Below are 15676 nucleotides of genomic sequence, written 5' to 3' on the forward strand. Positions count from 1 at the left end.
AGGGATCTAGAAGCGACATTCGGTAACAAAACGGAATTCGACGTTCCGACCTGTGTATGTACGTGCATGCTTCTCATATATTTTATAAAGCTCGAGCTTCGGAATTTACTTTGCGTTAATTTAATGGCTATTAAGTATTAAAGTTGTATTTCTCTATTTTACAGTGACCGGAATATAATACAAATGGGGTTTTGATATATGTCCTCGAACGCAATCGATCGACTCCCTCTCTCTCTCTCTCTCTCTCTCTCTCTCTTTTCTCTTTCTTATTCTTTCTTTCTTTCTCCCACGAAACTTTCTTGTCTTCTTCTCTTTCGCTATTTAAATTACAGTCTCTCTCTATATCCTTAAGAATACTTAAACATTTAGAATCGTACACGAAACATATATCTACAGAGAAAAGCGCTAAAGTAAGCACCATCGATACGAGCAAAGGAAAAAAAAGTTAAAAAAAAAAAGAAAGAAAGAAAGAAAGAAAAGAAAAAGGATTTCGCTCTCTCGAAAAAGCAACGAATGAGAATATTAATTAATGTACGTTGTTGTTATTATTATTATTATTATTACGTATCGCGTAGCTTAATTACAAGAATAACGCGTAAAGGAGGACGAAGACATTTTTAATCAGCATCTCGTTTTCTTTTTTTTCTGGACCATAATTCGCTAGAACAATTTCCAAACATGCAGCGTGGTCCAGCCACGTTTCATTTATTCCTCTTCCTTTTCTTTTTTTTTCTCTTTTTCATGTTTTTTTTTTTTGCTTCTTTCCTACGGAGAGACCATTGGACAATTTTTATTTTGCAAGCGGCGTTTGATTCGATACTCCGACCGATCGGAAGTAATTCGTATATATGTATTTCTTTTCTTTCTGTTTTTTTTTTTTTTATATCGGAGGGAAGTAAGAAAAAATAAGCCTCTATCTCGTCAGGTCACTGGATATGATTCTCGTTCGGAATTCTCCTTTCATCGAGACCTCTCCTTTCATTCTGTTTCGTTTCTCTTTTTCTTTCATTCCTTTTTCTTTTCTTTAATTCTCTCGTTTCTTCGTAAAGATATTTATCATCTCTTGATCATTGCCATTTTTATTCGAATTTTGATTTGCACAGAGATTCTCTTATCGTGTCCCTTTAATCACGAACTAATAACATTTATGTAATCATCACAGAAACCATAATTATTCGGCGTGTATGTACGTGTAATCAAACTCCTTTTTGTCAAAGCTTTCTTCCCCCTTTTTAAAAAGCAATTCCCTCGCGTATCATCTCGGAACAATTTTCTTTTTTTTTTGTTTTTTTTTTCTTTTTTTTGGTGCTATTTCTTTTCGAGTCGATCCCTCGAATATCCCCAACGATTCGAGTTTAGGATTAGAATTGGAATGAGAAATAGAAGGAAAATTTAAGAGGATTTTACAAAATCGTTTGCATATTTTTTTTTTTTCATGAACTTATCGGATTCGTATATTATTAAATTTCTCGTTGAAACGAACGATCGAGGAATCGATAATGTTTTTTTTTTTTTTTTTTTTTTTTTTTACTGAAACGATCGATAAGCTGATCGTAAAGTATACTTAAATATACGCCAGACCTAGTTAAACTAACAAAAATATATGACTTATTCCTTTTTCTCACTTTTTATCTTTCACTTGCTTCTATTTTCTTTTTGATATAAGAACTCAGACTTAAGTAAAAATTAATATATACACAAGTAATATAAACAATATGAACGGTTTAATGTTTACCTCGGATAATGGGAGAAGTAATACTTTCTTAAAGCGAGAAATAAGCATAAAGTTGAGTCAGTCAACCAGATCTGGATAATTATAAGAATAATAATTAATACTATATCTTAGAATCTAAACATATCGAGAGACAAAGCGTCGGACGGTAGGAAATCGTCGCAGTCGAAAAAATTCATTCGTTTTAATGACACCAGGCTTGAAAGCTTTTTCGCGTTGCCGAAAAAAAATAATGCAGAAATGACGTACGTCTGAGAATTATTTACACTACGTGTATATTCACACATACGTGTGTGTGTGTGTATATATAATAATATAACAGTGACATCTTTCGAAAAAGAAAAAAGCGAAAGAAAAAAAATAGAACCAACGAGAAAGCAAAAAAGAATTAGTCAGAGTTTTGAATAAATGTAAAATTCTAATTTTTAATAATTTTCATTAATATTCAATTAAAATTCAATTAGAATTTTAACGCTGGTAGATCTTTACGGTCGAGCACTCGTCCCTCGTCTCAAAAGTTTCTATGTACCATTATTAATATGTACGTACGCTTAAAATATAACTTTGAAACACACGAGCGAATTTCTTTTTTTTTCTCCCTCCCCTCATCTCTCTCTCTCTCTCTCTCTCTCTCTCTTTCTGTGCTTTCTCTTTACTAATTGTATCACCTTCTCGATGGGACGAGAAGAACGAAAGTTGCGAGTTGCGATGGAAAATGATATGTGTTCTTATGCGTCTAAAAAGGATTAACGACGACGCTTTCTCTTTCTCTCTTCTTTTTCTTCTTTTCATTCCCTCCTCTATGACTTTTCTTTACTTTCTTTTCTTTCTTTATGTTTTTTGATCGCCACTTACATATCTGCCTTTTGATATTGCATTTTATTTTTGTGATAGGATTACCGTGCTCTACACGCTACGTGTCAGCTGTTAGACCCGTAATTATGACGCGTTTCTAAATTAGTACACACACTCTACTTACGTATGATTTTCTTGTACGGGCTAGTGTTACCACGCGTATGGGAGTAAATCGTTATCTTTGTCTTTTGTGTGTCGACCTGCGAAAAAGAAGGATGAACCGAAAAAAAAAAAATAAATAAATAAATAAATGGAAGAAAAAGAAAAAAAGAAGATAAAGATAAAAGAAAGAAAGAAAAAAAAAAAGATATGAAACAGGAGCACCCAATAATACGCAGCACCATCTACATACATAGATCGCTTTACAAGAGATCGTTAACGTCTAACAAACGCATATATGTATGAAGTAAATTGCAAATGATGATGGTAATCTTCTTTTTTTTCTTTTTCTTCTTTCGTCAGCCTTTTGTTAAAAAATAAATCTAAAGTTGATATTTGCCGTGCAACTTCGCAGGTTGACACACATAGACACGCACGCACCACACATACACGCACGCACGTACACACAACAAACAAGTACATGCTCCTGATTACGCGAGTTAATTCTCTGCTTTTTTTCTTTCTCTTTCTTTCTCTCTCTCTCTCTCTCTCTCTCTCTCTCGTTTTTTCTCTCTTTATATATTTCCAAGCGTGCTTTTGTGCGAGCAGTTTATGATATCGCACGCTACATGCCTATCTCTGTGTTCTTTTTATTCCTTTTCTCTGTTTCTCTATTTCAAATTTCCTCGATATAGTATGTATCTCGATCACTAATAGTAAAGGCACGCAATGAGAAGTGGAAGGATAGATCAAGAAGATATACTGATACGATCTCGCTTTGTAGATTATCTCAAAAAAGTTTTCTTAGTTCTCGTATTTTTTGTTTCTTATTATTTTTTTTTCTCTTTTTTTTTTTTTTTTGTTTGCATTTCTCAAAGACGCACGCTCATAGATTAAATGGTATATACCGAGAACTAATAACTTAACGAGTCAGTATTATAGCAATGGCAGAAATATTTATAAATTCAAGAATGTCCACATAGAAATATATGTGTCGATCTTTAAAATGATAGACACAATTCGGAGAAGAAACTTTTAAAAGGTTTTATGAAATTTCTTTGATCTCTTTCCATTAAAAAAATTTGTTTCTCCTGCAATTTTGAAAAGCCTTCACTGATGATTCGTTTACCATGTATTTCCAGACGATTTTATCGGGCAGTCTTACTTCGATTGGTTCCAATAATACAAAGCAACATATAACAAATCAAAATATAACAAAACATATTTGATAAAGTTCATTGTACATATGCTTGTTGTTTCAAACAAAAAAAAAAAAAAAAACAGCCTTTGAAAATCATGCCTATCCGACTGTATTTTTTGTTACTCGACGATACATTCGAAGGTTTAAGGAGTATAATATATACGTGATCATAAACGTGCTACAAATGTTGGAAATTCTTCATCCACCTTTGTATCGAAACATATAAATAGAAAAAGCGTTTGATATATATATATATATATATATATATATATATATATATATATATATACATATATACATACATACATACATACATACACATACACATACAAAACTAAAAGCGTGTATTTTCTTTAATGGCAACGTTCTATCCTCATTTCGAAAACTTTTTTTTTTTTTTTATAAAATGCACCATTGTTCTTACGATACATAAATTTCCCTCATTTCCTTTCCGTGCTATACTCCATTATTACAACACTCGTCAACCCATTATGATGAAATAGGTGATATAATAATCTCTCGAAGTATCAATTTTAATTGAACATGCCAAAATTACAGCCAACTCGATTTTTTCCTCTACATTTTCTTTCACCTTTCTTTTGTTGCTTCTTCTTATTACATAGGTATGTTTATTCTTTATGAGAAGTGTGTATAAAAAAATATTAATCAATTCGTTTCATCTTCTATCAGAGGTAGATGCGCAGGAAACAGAAGCGATATCCTTATACTTTTCACTCTCATTTCTTTTTCATTATCTTGCAATTTTGAATAACTGTTGTTGAAGGATCTCTCTCTCTCTCTCTCTCTCTCTCTCTCTCTCTCTCTCTCTCTCTCTCTCTCTCTTTCTTTCTTTCTTTCTCTCTCTCTCTCTGATCTTGCTGGTTGATCTCTCGCGGTTGGAATAATTTACATGCATACCTTTACATCTACCTGTACACCTACGAGGCTAGGCTGACTTACACATACATATATATATATATATATATATATATATATATATATATATATATATATACTTATACATGTACTTATGTATATATATACTTATACATATATTTATATATATATCATACACACATTTATATATCTATATATATTTATATATATATACACATATATATGTATATATTTATATATATTTCATAAAACGTGTAACAGAAATTTTATCGAACCAACACAGAGAAAACAACGGGATGCCTGTTAATCACCGCGAGAGGAATGAGTTTATAATCAGATATACGAGGTCACTAAATTTTTTTTTTATAAATTAGTTTACGTGACATCGGTGCGACAATTCAACAGTTCTTTTTTTTTTTCTTTTTAATCTATAGCACTCAAATCGCTGTGGGTGGAGATACATACATTCCTTATATAATAAAAATAATCACCCGGCCTACACAAAGACAAGAAAGCATTAACAATAGGAAGTTACGGTTTCTCCTTTGCCTAATAAAAATGTCTCTCTTACCTTTTATTGCAAAAGAATTTATCCTACATTTGGTAAGTTTTCAAACAAAGACCTAGACTTGGTTTTTATACGCACGCACACATGTATACGAACGTTTATGTAATTATTTACAATTATAGAATAGGATCAGAATTTAAGCTATTACAAAAATGGAACGTTAATGGAAAGTGCTGATTTGTCTGTATACAAATATTATGTACATAAACATATATTAATACAAAATAGCGCAACACAACTAACAAACGAGCGTTAAACCATAATCGAAGCGAATCCGAATAAAATAAACGAAGGACAGATTTATTTATCTGCCAATGAAAACTGCATAGTTTTATAACTTTCTCGCAAAACCTTTTTTTTTTCGTCTTAAGGTTTCAACAAGTATCAAATTACGCTCTTTAACTTGTTAACTTACAACGCCTGAAAACAAGCAAAAATGATGATGTGTACCCTTCTATTACAAGAGTCCAACATTCTCAAATGAATTCATTTCTTTTGTTGCATTCGCTTTTCTCCGTTTTGTTTTTCTCTTTTTCGAAACAGGGGTTTTACCTTTCCCGAAACGACACTAAGGATTTCCAGGAGTTTGAATACAATCTGATACTTCACTTTCGTCGGAGAAGAAGCAAAAATGCTTATGGACATAAATTTGCACAAACCAACAACATGACGGCCGGAGGCTCTGTGCGAAGTAGCGTCCCCGACGATGGCGAAGATCGGCGCTAGTGCACTTGAGCGGCTCGGCGTCAGTCGCTACTTGCGCCACTATTACCAAAATATTCTCCAGCGTCGCCGCGACATATCGGGCACGTTCTGTTTGACTGTAAACAAAAGGACGAGTTTATTAATCCACATAGAATCGGGAAGATATCTTAATAAATAATTTCGTTGGACTCACTTTAAGCCACTTGTCAATACATTTAGAATGAAATTCGTGCGAGCACGGCAAAACGCGAAGCGATTGTAGAGCTTCGAAATCGCACATGCAGACAACGCAATTCGTTTGATCACTTTGATGCGTCTCCGCATTGAATTTGTAGGAGGGTAATTGTTCAACCTCCGCACGCGTTAAACCACGTGGCTTAGCTTCTCCGAGTCTTTCCGCCAAGGATAGAAGCGCCTCGTAATTCTCTGTTGCCGAATCGGGCGAGGACAAGTCTGCATGGCTGTATGGAGATAAAGGTGGATTGCTGAACATCGCTCTAAAATTTTGTTTTTATATATCTCTGATTATCACGACAAAAATTAGAAGCAATATCAAGAGTTAACATCATTCGAAACTTACAAGAAATGTAGCAAGAATCCTGGATATGTCGTAGGTGGTAACGGAGGCGTGCCTCTCCATCTACTCGATCTTGGTCGCCTGAGAGTATGAACGTTCGAAGCCGCTCTACGAGTTCTCGTCTGAATCATTTCTAACTGGCTATTTCGCGTCTCGGATAAGAAAATCGGAGGCGGTGTTGTAACTTGAGTAAGAGCTGGAGGAGAATACGAATGTGGCAATGGTAACGGTGCACCGGCAGTAGCTCCAACTCTGTGATGATGGTGCGACTCTATCAATTCCAATTCTACCTCTCTCTGAAAGAAAGAAATTAGAAAAGTAAATAGGATGTCTCAGCAATTATGATTGATCATATTTTCGTTAGGTTCTTTCTTTCGTTACCTGCTGAGAGAGTTGGTGGTGGGCTGTATAATGAGTAGTATGGACGGGTGGAGGTGGTGCGTGTGCATGATGAAGCGCAGCAACCGGACCACCTGCAGGTGTTGGATACCCTCTAGAGGCTGCACCAACTATGGATCCTACCAAACTATGACCAGGATGAGTCGCGTGAGTCGCAGGATAATGATTATGATGATGCGTTACCTAGAAAACATCATTAGTTACCATACGCAAGGGGTAATCAGTTTATCGTTGTCGTGAAAAATATTACAGAGGAATGATAAATCATACGTGTAAACAGATCTATGATCCTTTTTTTCTCACTCACTTGACACGAATGTGCGAATGGATGCGCTCCAGTTGGCGTATAAATTCCGTGCAGCTGACAAGGAATTCTATAGCTCGTCGCTTGTGGATGCCACAATGGTTCTCCGCTAACAGCGACACCAAGACCCGACACACCGACTTGACCCACATCAACGACTACTGGTCCGTTAGCGCCTTGCGCGGGATGATGTCCTGTGCCAGGTGGATGTCGAGGATGCGTTTGATGCGCATTGTGAATATTGTGATGCGAACTGTGTAGATTGTGATGGGAATTATGGATATTGTGATGGGAACCATGAATTCCATGATGAGAGTTATGGATCGTGGGATGGGGATTATGGCCAGGGATAAAGGGATAGGAAAGACCAAAGGAATCCGTGTATCGTTGATAACGATTTCTCATTGTAGGACTACCACGAGTAGACATGTGGTTACGTGGAGATCGACGTTGCGAGGCCGATGAAAATTCCCAGGTTGGTGGGGTCGTGTGTAGAGGTGGCGTTGGTGCGGGTGGTGTAGTTTCTCTTACTTCGATACCGGAAACCGTACCATTTCTAGATATCCGACGACGTTTTCTAGACGGAGATTCACTCTAAAATAATATTCGACGAGTTAGACGATTGGTCTTTGCCTTTGTGTACAATTGTTAGATCCTTATTTACGAAATATCTTCAGGTTCTCTATATTCGATGTGTCTTTGTACCGACTCTATAACGACATTGACATGTGTGATATATTTAATAAAAATTGGAAATGCATTTTGAACTCGAAATGCTTAGTCTCTTACCTTTCTACCATCATCCTGACTAGGTTGCCTATAATAAGCAGGCGAGGCTTGGATCTGTACAGGACTCAGTGGTAACTGGTTTGTGGCTGCAAAAATATGCATACTGTAATACACTTGAGATTCAAGAAACCTCGAAGGAACTATCAAGAAAATGCAAAATTCACTAGATAAAGATCTTTATCGATTAGAAATAAAGGTTAGTTATACCTTGTGAGTTTCTGCGGTATTCCATATCCACATCGCTGGCTGCAAGCCCAGGACTCATATTTGGAAGAGGACCACGCATTATATTCTCCTGCAACAAGGAAAGGATAGTTCTCATGAAACAGAAATCGTCCGATATAAAAATCGGAACTTCGTGTCTTTTGAAAGGCAGTACGACGATATCTCGTGTTTGCGACGACGTTTAAAATTTGATTAGCCATTGTTGACATTTGTTTATAGGAATTTGCATCTGTGCGTGTCATGTGGTGCGCTTACGTCAGACGTGATATTCACCAATAGGAAACTGAGCCCGATCGAACGACGTATCGTCTTATTCGTAACAAACTTCTCAATATAATAATCGAATTGTGCGTTCTATCCTTCGATGAAGGTTTAAACTTTTACGGGATTTTCTCTCTCTCTTTTTTTTTCTTTTAAGTTTTCATCAACGCGAACAGTAATGCAGATTATCGAAGCGATAAGAAAATATTAAAGAATATTTTACTTGTCCGCAAATACTGATGTGAAGCGGCGAAGAATTGGTCGTTGGCCCGACGGGTTCCTGAGGGAAATGAGGTGGCGGGCCTCTCGACTGTGGACTGTGCTGCGGAGGCGGTTTATATCCAACGCTGCTTCCACCTACGCCAGCGTGATAGGAAACTTCCTTACCGGCCGGACCCGCCGATGTGCCAACTCCTGGACAATCCCTATATATCAATAACGAAAAAAGAAAAAAAAACAGATTTTAGTCAAACGAGTTATTTTTCTTTTTCTTTTTTTCTTTTTTTAGATTTACGAACGATTCAAAGAATCGACATTGGTCGATTTTCAATGAGATGATAAACGTAAATGCGTTTGATTAAACGATTAAAAGTGCCCTCGCTGCCGACTAGACTATTTTCTCAGCGTGATTACGAGCAACGCTGGTTATATACGTGTGAAAATCCTTTTTATGCGTCTCATCACGACCGCTGGGAGAGAGAGAACCTACCACCGGTAGACGTTTGCATTCGTAACTTTATAGCCGTACACATTCGTTGTAGCTACGAGTAGAGAGAGAGAGAAAGAGAGAGAGCAGCGGCAAATGACGCAACTTTAGTATAATGCCCTTAATATCATTTTCCGTTTCATCTCGCGGAGCACTGGAGTCGAATGAACATGGTAGTAGTCAGTCGCTATGACCTACGAAATACATTCGTTTCGTTCTCTCTTCCTACGATCGAAAAATGTAAGAAAATATCGACATTTTTCTCTCCCTTCACTTTTTCGGGAAGGGTGTTTCTTTCTTTAGCGAGAAATTATTTTTCTAAAAGAAAATCGACAGCGTCCTGCCGGGACAAAAAGAATTAATTAAAATACGACGAGATAATACACGCTCGCACACACGTACACACATACGCACACAAAATCGATTTAATTTTTGTTTCATTTATTTGTTCTTTTATTTATCCGAAATTCGTGGAAATAATCGATATAAAAACCAGTTCTCTCGAATGACCTGTCGTGAGTTATCAAAGCATAATCGTCCTAGTGTGAACAACGACAAAAAAGAGAATATATATATATATATCTCACGTGTGTCTGTGTATGTTTGTTTGTGTTCGTGTGTGTACGTGTGTGAAAGCATCTACTAGCGTGTCCATTATAGCGGAGTAGAAGACGAATAAGAAAAAAGGCGTCATTACGAGGCTGGTACATTGAAATCACCTTTCGTCCCCTTTTTTTCACCATAAAGAGAGAGTAATTTTGATGAATTTTGCGAACCATCGCATTGTGTGGTTGGCTACACCCTTAACCCGTAGACTCTCTGAAAAATTTGAGGTCGGACGATACACAAGCGTCGAGATGTACGTATAACTTCGAAACGGAAACTAAATGAAACGAAATGAAATAAAATGAAACGAAATGAAACGAAATAAAACGAAACGCGTTTGCGTGCTCGATACTTGTTCGTTGACCTGTCCGCAGAATCCGCAGATTATTTGAATATTTGTCCCCTTATACTCGACGCTGCAGGGCATCATGAATCGATCTCCATCGTTTCATCAGAGGTAATATCTTACGATCGATCGATTCGAGTTACTATACCGATGGACTGACTACTATTACAACAACACCAGAAACTTGAGAACAAATTTGATGTAGAAAGAAAACACCATTTTCTTAATCATCCAAATCGGATAAAGAAAATTATTAAGTAGAAAGTCTATGTTCGAAAAGGAATCTTTAAAAAGAATCGATCTTTTAAAGTTGAAAATACGTTTTGAGCTGATACCTTGATACAAAATGTAAGGCTTGCCGTTTCGTTATCGGCAATGCGAAAAGTGTGCTGGGTGCGGCGTGTAGAGCAAAATTTATACACGGTGAAAATTTTAAAAAGAAGACATCGTTCTCAACGTGCCAGCCAATTGATCGGTTTCTCGCATGCATCTTCTCGATATACGAATGTTTTCGAAATATATGTGTTATCTAATGAAAGTGAAACTAACGATTTGTAAAGATTGAAATTCCGAGGCATTCTTTTTTTTTCTCATGAAATAAGAAAGAAAACAAGAAATAATAATAGATAATACATTCAAACACACGTGCGACTAAGTATAATACAGCTTACAAAACTTAAGGATAATTTTTTATCACTGTAAAAAAAAAGAAAGAAAGAAAGAAAGAGAGAGGGAGAGAGAGAAAGATAGATCAATGAAACGAAAAATTAAAGAACGTGCAGCGATAATAAAAACTTTTTTATAAAATAATCCTTTGCGAAAACGAAAGAGTACAAGATCTCAGAAAGCTACTTTGACTTAGATCGTCGAGAAGCATGCATGAGGAGCACCCCTATGTGCACGTCGATTATCGTCTATTAGAATCGTCGAACCTCTTAAATGTCGGTTGCTCTGAAAATTAAATACACACTTGCTTGGCCTGAACGCATCACTTAAGATCTCAATATCGTGACATATTGCCCTAACTTTTTATTCATATACATTTAAAACGAACTTTTAAATTAAAAAAAATAATTAAATAAATTCTTTATGTGGATATCGAATTTGGTGCTTGTTATCGCGATAATAAAAAAGATAAGAAACAATCATGGCATTCAGTCCAAGTCAGAAAATATAGTGCAGGGGCTCAGGTGAATCGACTGATAAATCACAATCAGTGGTTTTCTTTCTTTCTTTCTTTTTTTCTTTCTTTCTTTCTTTCTCTCTTTCTTTCTTTCTTTCTTTCTGTCTGTCTTTCTCCTTCTCTCTCTCTCTTTTTAAATAAAAAATCCATGACACTCGAATCGCATCCCCTGAGCCCGTTCGCGTATCCAAGATGCATCGGATGTACGTGCCAACGATGTATCAAAGATGCAGCAAGGGTGCATCGATCGTACGTCGCGTGACCAGCTTTCTAAGAAATATTCGAATTGCGTCGAAAGAGTTCGCGAGTTCTCGAGAATTCATCGAAATCGATTGATCGGAGTTGAGACGTTCTCTCGGTGATATAATCGATCTCGACGTATGTACTTATGTACGCAAGATATCGAGTGAAAGAGGGGGAGGGGGGAGTGGTTATTGTGGTATGTACCAAATGCAATGTACGTATGTACTTGCAAATGGAGAACTGATACGATACTATACAGTGTGTGTGTGTGTGTGTGTATTACACATCGATCAAAAATTTAGAACATAGTACAAATTTTAAATAAACTCTAATGATGTTAATTTTCGTTACTAAAATAACATGTCCCCCACGTTTCTTCGTTAGCATTATTCTTCAGGATATACATAAATAGAATTTTAATCAAAAAAAAAAATAAATAAATAAATAAATAAATAAAACTAAATATCACATTAAATTAATCGAAATGAAACTCATATCACATATGCTTCGAAAAAAAATTGATACCAATGGCGAGAATAGTAAATCAGAATATTCCTAAATACTAAGATTTATCTGCAAGGAAAAGAAGGAAAAAAAAAGCAAAAAATAATACGCAATCGCAGCGTACTCGCAACTTTTGATCGATGTTAAACATAATAAGAAAGGAAGAAAAAGAAGAAGAAGAGTAAGCGAAATAAAGAATAGTGGGAAGAATGGGACGAACGAAAAAGTTACGAGGGATGAAAGAAAAGGGTTGGCGAGACATCGCGGACGATGCACCGAAGATGCACCAGTGATGCACCACAAGTGTGTTATATACCCATTATGATAGCGCGGTAGCGACGGGCACTGTCGATACGGATATTCCTTGTTTCCGGCATATTGCTGACCAAGTTGAGTATGCTGAGAATGTTGGTTGTGGGGATGCCACCCCCCACGAGGGTGTGGGGGTGCCGTAGGCCTCGTGTGTGGCCCCGATGAGGCTCCACTGCCAACCACGGCCCTGTAACGTCCCGCGATACCCAAGCCACGATGCTGATGGCTCCCAGGGCCGTTCATTCCGTCTCTTTTCTTTATCTTTCTCCTCTTTCTCCTCCTCTTCCTCTTCCTCTGACACCTCCAAAGCCTCGAACACGACCTCTACCACCTTCCTGCTTCTTCGCGCCTCCTTTTCCTCCTATTGCTTGCTTCTTGCCCCTTTGCAAAGCTCGAACTCGACGAGGATAACCTCGCTAACTCCCACCCACTCTTTCTTTCTTTCTTTTCTTTTCTTTTCTTTTCTTTCTTTCTTTCTTTCGTTCTTTCGTTCTTGCTTGCTTTGCTTCGCTTCGCTTTGCTTGCTTGCTAGCTTGCTCGCTCGCTCGCTCGCTCGCTCGCTCGCTTGCTTGCTTGCTTGCTTGCTTGCTTGCTTGCTTGCTTTTCTCGCTCTCTATCCAGGACCGTTCGTATCCGGTACGCTGTTGATTGGTCGACTCCTCCAAGAGGAACCTGGCGGGATATTCGAGCGACTTTACGTCGACGAGTCGTTCAGATTAGATATGTGCGATACAAGCAGAATTTATTTGATACATCTATCGACCTAAGAACATCCGAGCTGGTCGCTAATTTGTTATATTTTATCCTATGTTCCAGCTAAATACGATCTTTTCTTATCTATTAAAGTCATTTTTTAAAAATCTGAATATCTTATCTTTTTGACCAATTTGCACTGTTTTCGAAGAACTTGGAATATCATTCGTAGGACAAATACGGAGAGACAGCTTCTGACGATGTTTCTTTTTAGATGTCAGAACTTTTCGTTCTATTTTTCTTTTTCTTTTTTTTTGTTTCTTTTTCTTTTTTTTTTTTTTTTTTATTCAACTGATATGCGTTCAACTGTAAAATAGAATCAGTTTATGATATAGTTTTACGACCAGTTCGTATGTCGATAGTTTAATCCAGTCTCTGTACGTTCAGCTCTGTTAAAACCATTCTGACGTTTCCTTTGATTTTCTGATTCTCTCGCTCACTTTTATAAACGATTCTTGTTTTTATCCGAGGTTTTTAAAATTTTGAGAAAAGGAGCAACTCGTAATCGACGAAGTGTTACGATAAATGACTTTTAACGTGCTTGAAAAAGATTGAACGACATTTTTATTTCGATAGTTACCTAAACTAGCAAAGCAAACAATAAATGATAACTACCGCATATATCATGCCGATGTTGCATCATATTTTTTCAAATGAAAAAAAAAGAAGAAGGAGAAACAAAGAAAAAAAGAGTGGGAGAGAGAGAGAGAGAGAGAGAAGTTGAAAAAATATGACGAACATATGTACTTTAAAATGCTCCTTTTCTAACGTTTCACGAATGCTCAAAAGCATAAAAGCAAAGCGTAAAAGCAAAGAAGAAGGAAATAGAAAGTCAACAAAGTACATATAGAGCGTTGCAATTTTTAAAGAATAAAAAATGAGATATGTCTAATTAAAAAGTGCAATAGAAATCGAAGTGGCTTATGTCGAAAGTATATGTATGTATATATGGAAGTTCTCTTTGACGATAAGAGACTCGGTATTATTTGTTTGGTTGCTTACTCGTGTCTATGACAATCCTATTTAAAACTACTTTCATGATGCCGCAAAAGCTCTATCTACAACCTATGGGATAAGTATGAAAAAGAAAAAGAAGTAGAAGTAGAAGAACAAGAAGTAGAAGAACAAGAAGAAGTAGAAGAAGAAGAAGTAGAAGAAGAAGAAGAAGAAGAAGAAGAAGAAGAAGAAGAAAAAGGTATCGTGCTGTGAAAGAGAAGAAGAGGACGAATGTACACACTACAGTACAGTCTTTGTCTTTGTCTTTGCTAGTTTATACTTCATGAGGAAGTATACGTACCCATACATACATATACATACATACATACATACATACATACATATATATACACAACATATATATATATATATGTTTGTATTCTACGTATGATGTTTTTCAATTATTTCGTATCTCGTGTCGAGCAGGCGCCATATCGCGATATGGAGCGCGATATCCTATTAAATTTGTGATAAAGTATAGATTATAGAAAATTCATCGACAAAGAAGACTTATATTATTGATATTTCAGAAAAATCAGAAGAAGAGAACAAAGTAGAACAAGAGGACGACAATTGTAAATTCGTGACTTAAATTTTCGACTTGCTCTCACATAGGTAATCAGACAATACTTTTTTTATTTGGAATAACGCACATTACCGCCTTCGACGATGTTGACTCACGTGTTTCGTTCGCTCTTTTCTCCACCGGTCATGATCGATATTTCAGATTGTAGAACGAGTTATCGTTTGCCGGGACACGGTTTATTTTACGTACGTATATATGTACGTACATTGTACGTGTACCCGTCTATAAAGGATTTCAATAGGTTTCGGCATAAAGGCTACGACATACTCGAGATACATTTATAGCATAGTCGCTAGAGCTTCACTCAATTGATCCGGTAAATAGTGGTAATAATATCAACCTACTTATGTACAATATTCGATTTAAAATCGTTATATCAATTGATTATTGTTATAAATTTTATATCTCACGGTTAGATCGAAGGATTAAGAAAAAGTCGACGATTCTTTATGCATTAAAGACCAACGCCATTTTGATTTATGAGAATTAAAGAAAGCCAGAGAAAGCTGCATTTTTGATTTATAAGAGATGATCTCTTAGCCGGGAAGCAACGATTTGGATACGGTCTCGAAGTCTCTCAACGAATCTTATACAACTTTGTCGACCGCAGAGAGGCCACGATCCGAAATCCGAGAAAACGATTAAGTGAACCGGAATATCCAGGCCCCGTTGCTTCGGGCCCACCTCTCTCTCTCTCTCTCTCTCTCTCCCTCTCTCTCTACTGCTTTCGTACGGGCCATGGACCGCACAAAGACGAAAAAGTACTCTCGGAGAACGCCAACCAATCGCAACGATTTTCGAGTCGTTCTGTGAGGATCGAATAATGTTG

At 36.6% G+C, this 15676-nt stretch overlaps 1 protein-coding gene across 5 annotated transcripts in view; it reads right to left on the reverse strand.

Annotated features, from left to right (window-relative positions):
• Window positions 1-853: 853 nt before the first annotated feature.
• The window catches only part of LOC127062829 (E3 ubiquitin-protein ligase RNF38), a 36450-nt gene continuing 21627 nt past the window's right edge, over window positions 854-15676 (reverse strand). For 2 of the 5 annotated variants that reach the window (XM_050991672.1, XM_050991673.1), the window contains exons 2-10: window positions 12517-13204; window positions 8836-9037; window positions 8334-8421; window positions 8127-8212; window positions 7341-7931; window positions 7016-7216; window positions 6638-6930; window positions 6251-6554; window positions 854-6173 (exon numbers count right to left, since the gene is read on the reverse strand). In XM_050991672.1, the coding sequence (XP_050847629.1) occupies window positions 6099-6173; window positions 6251-6554; window positions 6638-6930; window positions 7016-7216; window positions 7341-7931; window positions 8127-8212; window positions 8334-8421; window positions 8836-9037; window positions 12517-12755 (2079 nt within the window). In that variant the 5' untranslated portion in view covers window positions 12756-13204 and the 3' untranslated portion in view covers window positions 854-6098. Of the gene's footprint in view, window positions 6174-6250; window positions 6555-6637; window positions 6931-7015; window positions 7217-7340; window positions 7932-8126; window positions 8213-8333; window positions 8422-8835; window positions 9038-12516; window positions 13572-15676 lie in introns of those variants that run through there. The other 3 variants (XM_050991675.1, XM_050991671.1, XM_050991676.1) reach the window with 3 other exon arrangements.

The sequence above is a fragment of the Vespula vulgaris genome, chromosome 3 (genome assembly GCF_905475345.1).
Source record: "Vespula vulgaris chromosome 3, iyVesVulg1.1, whole genome shotgun sequence".
NCBI lineage: Eukaryota > Metazoa > Arthropoda > Insecta > Hymenoptera > Vespidae > Vespula > Vespula vulgaris.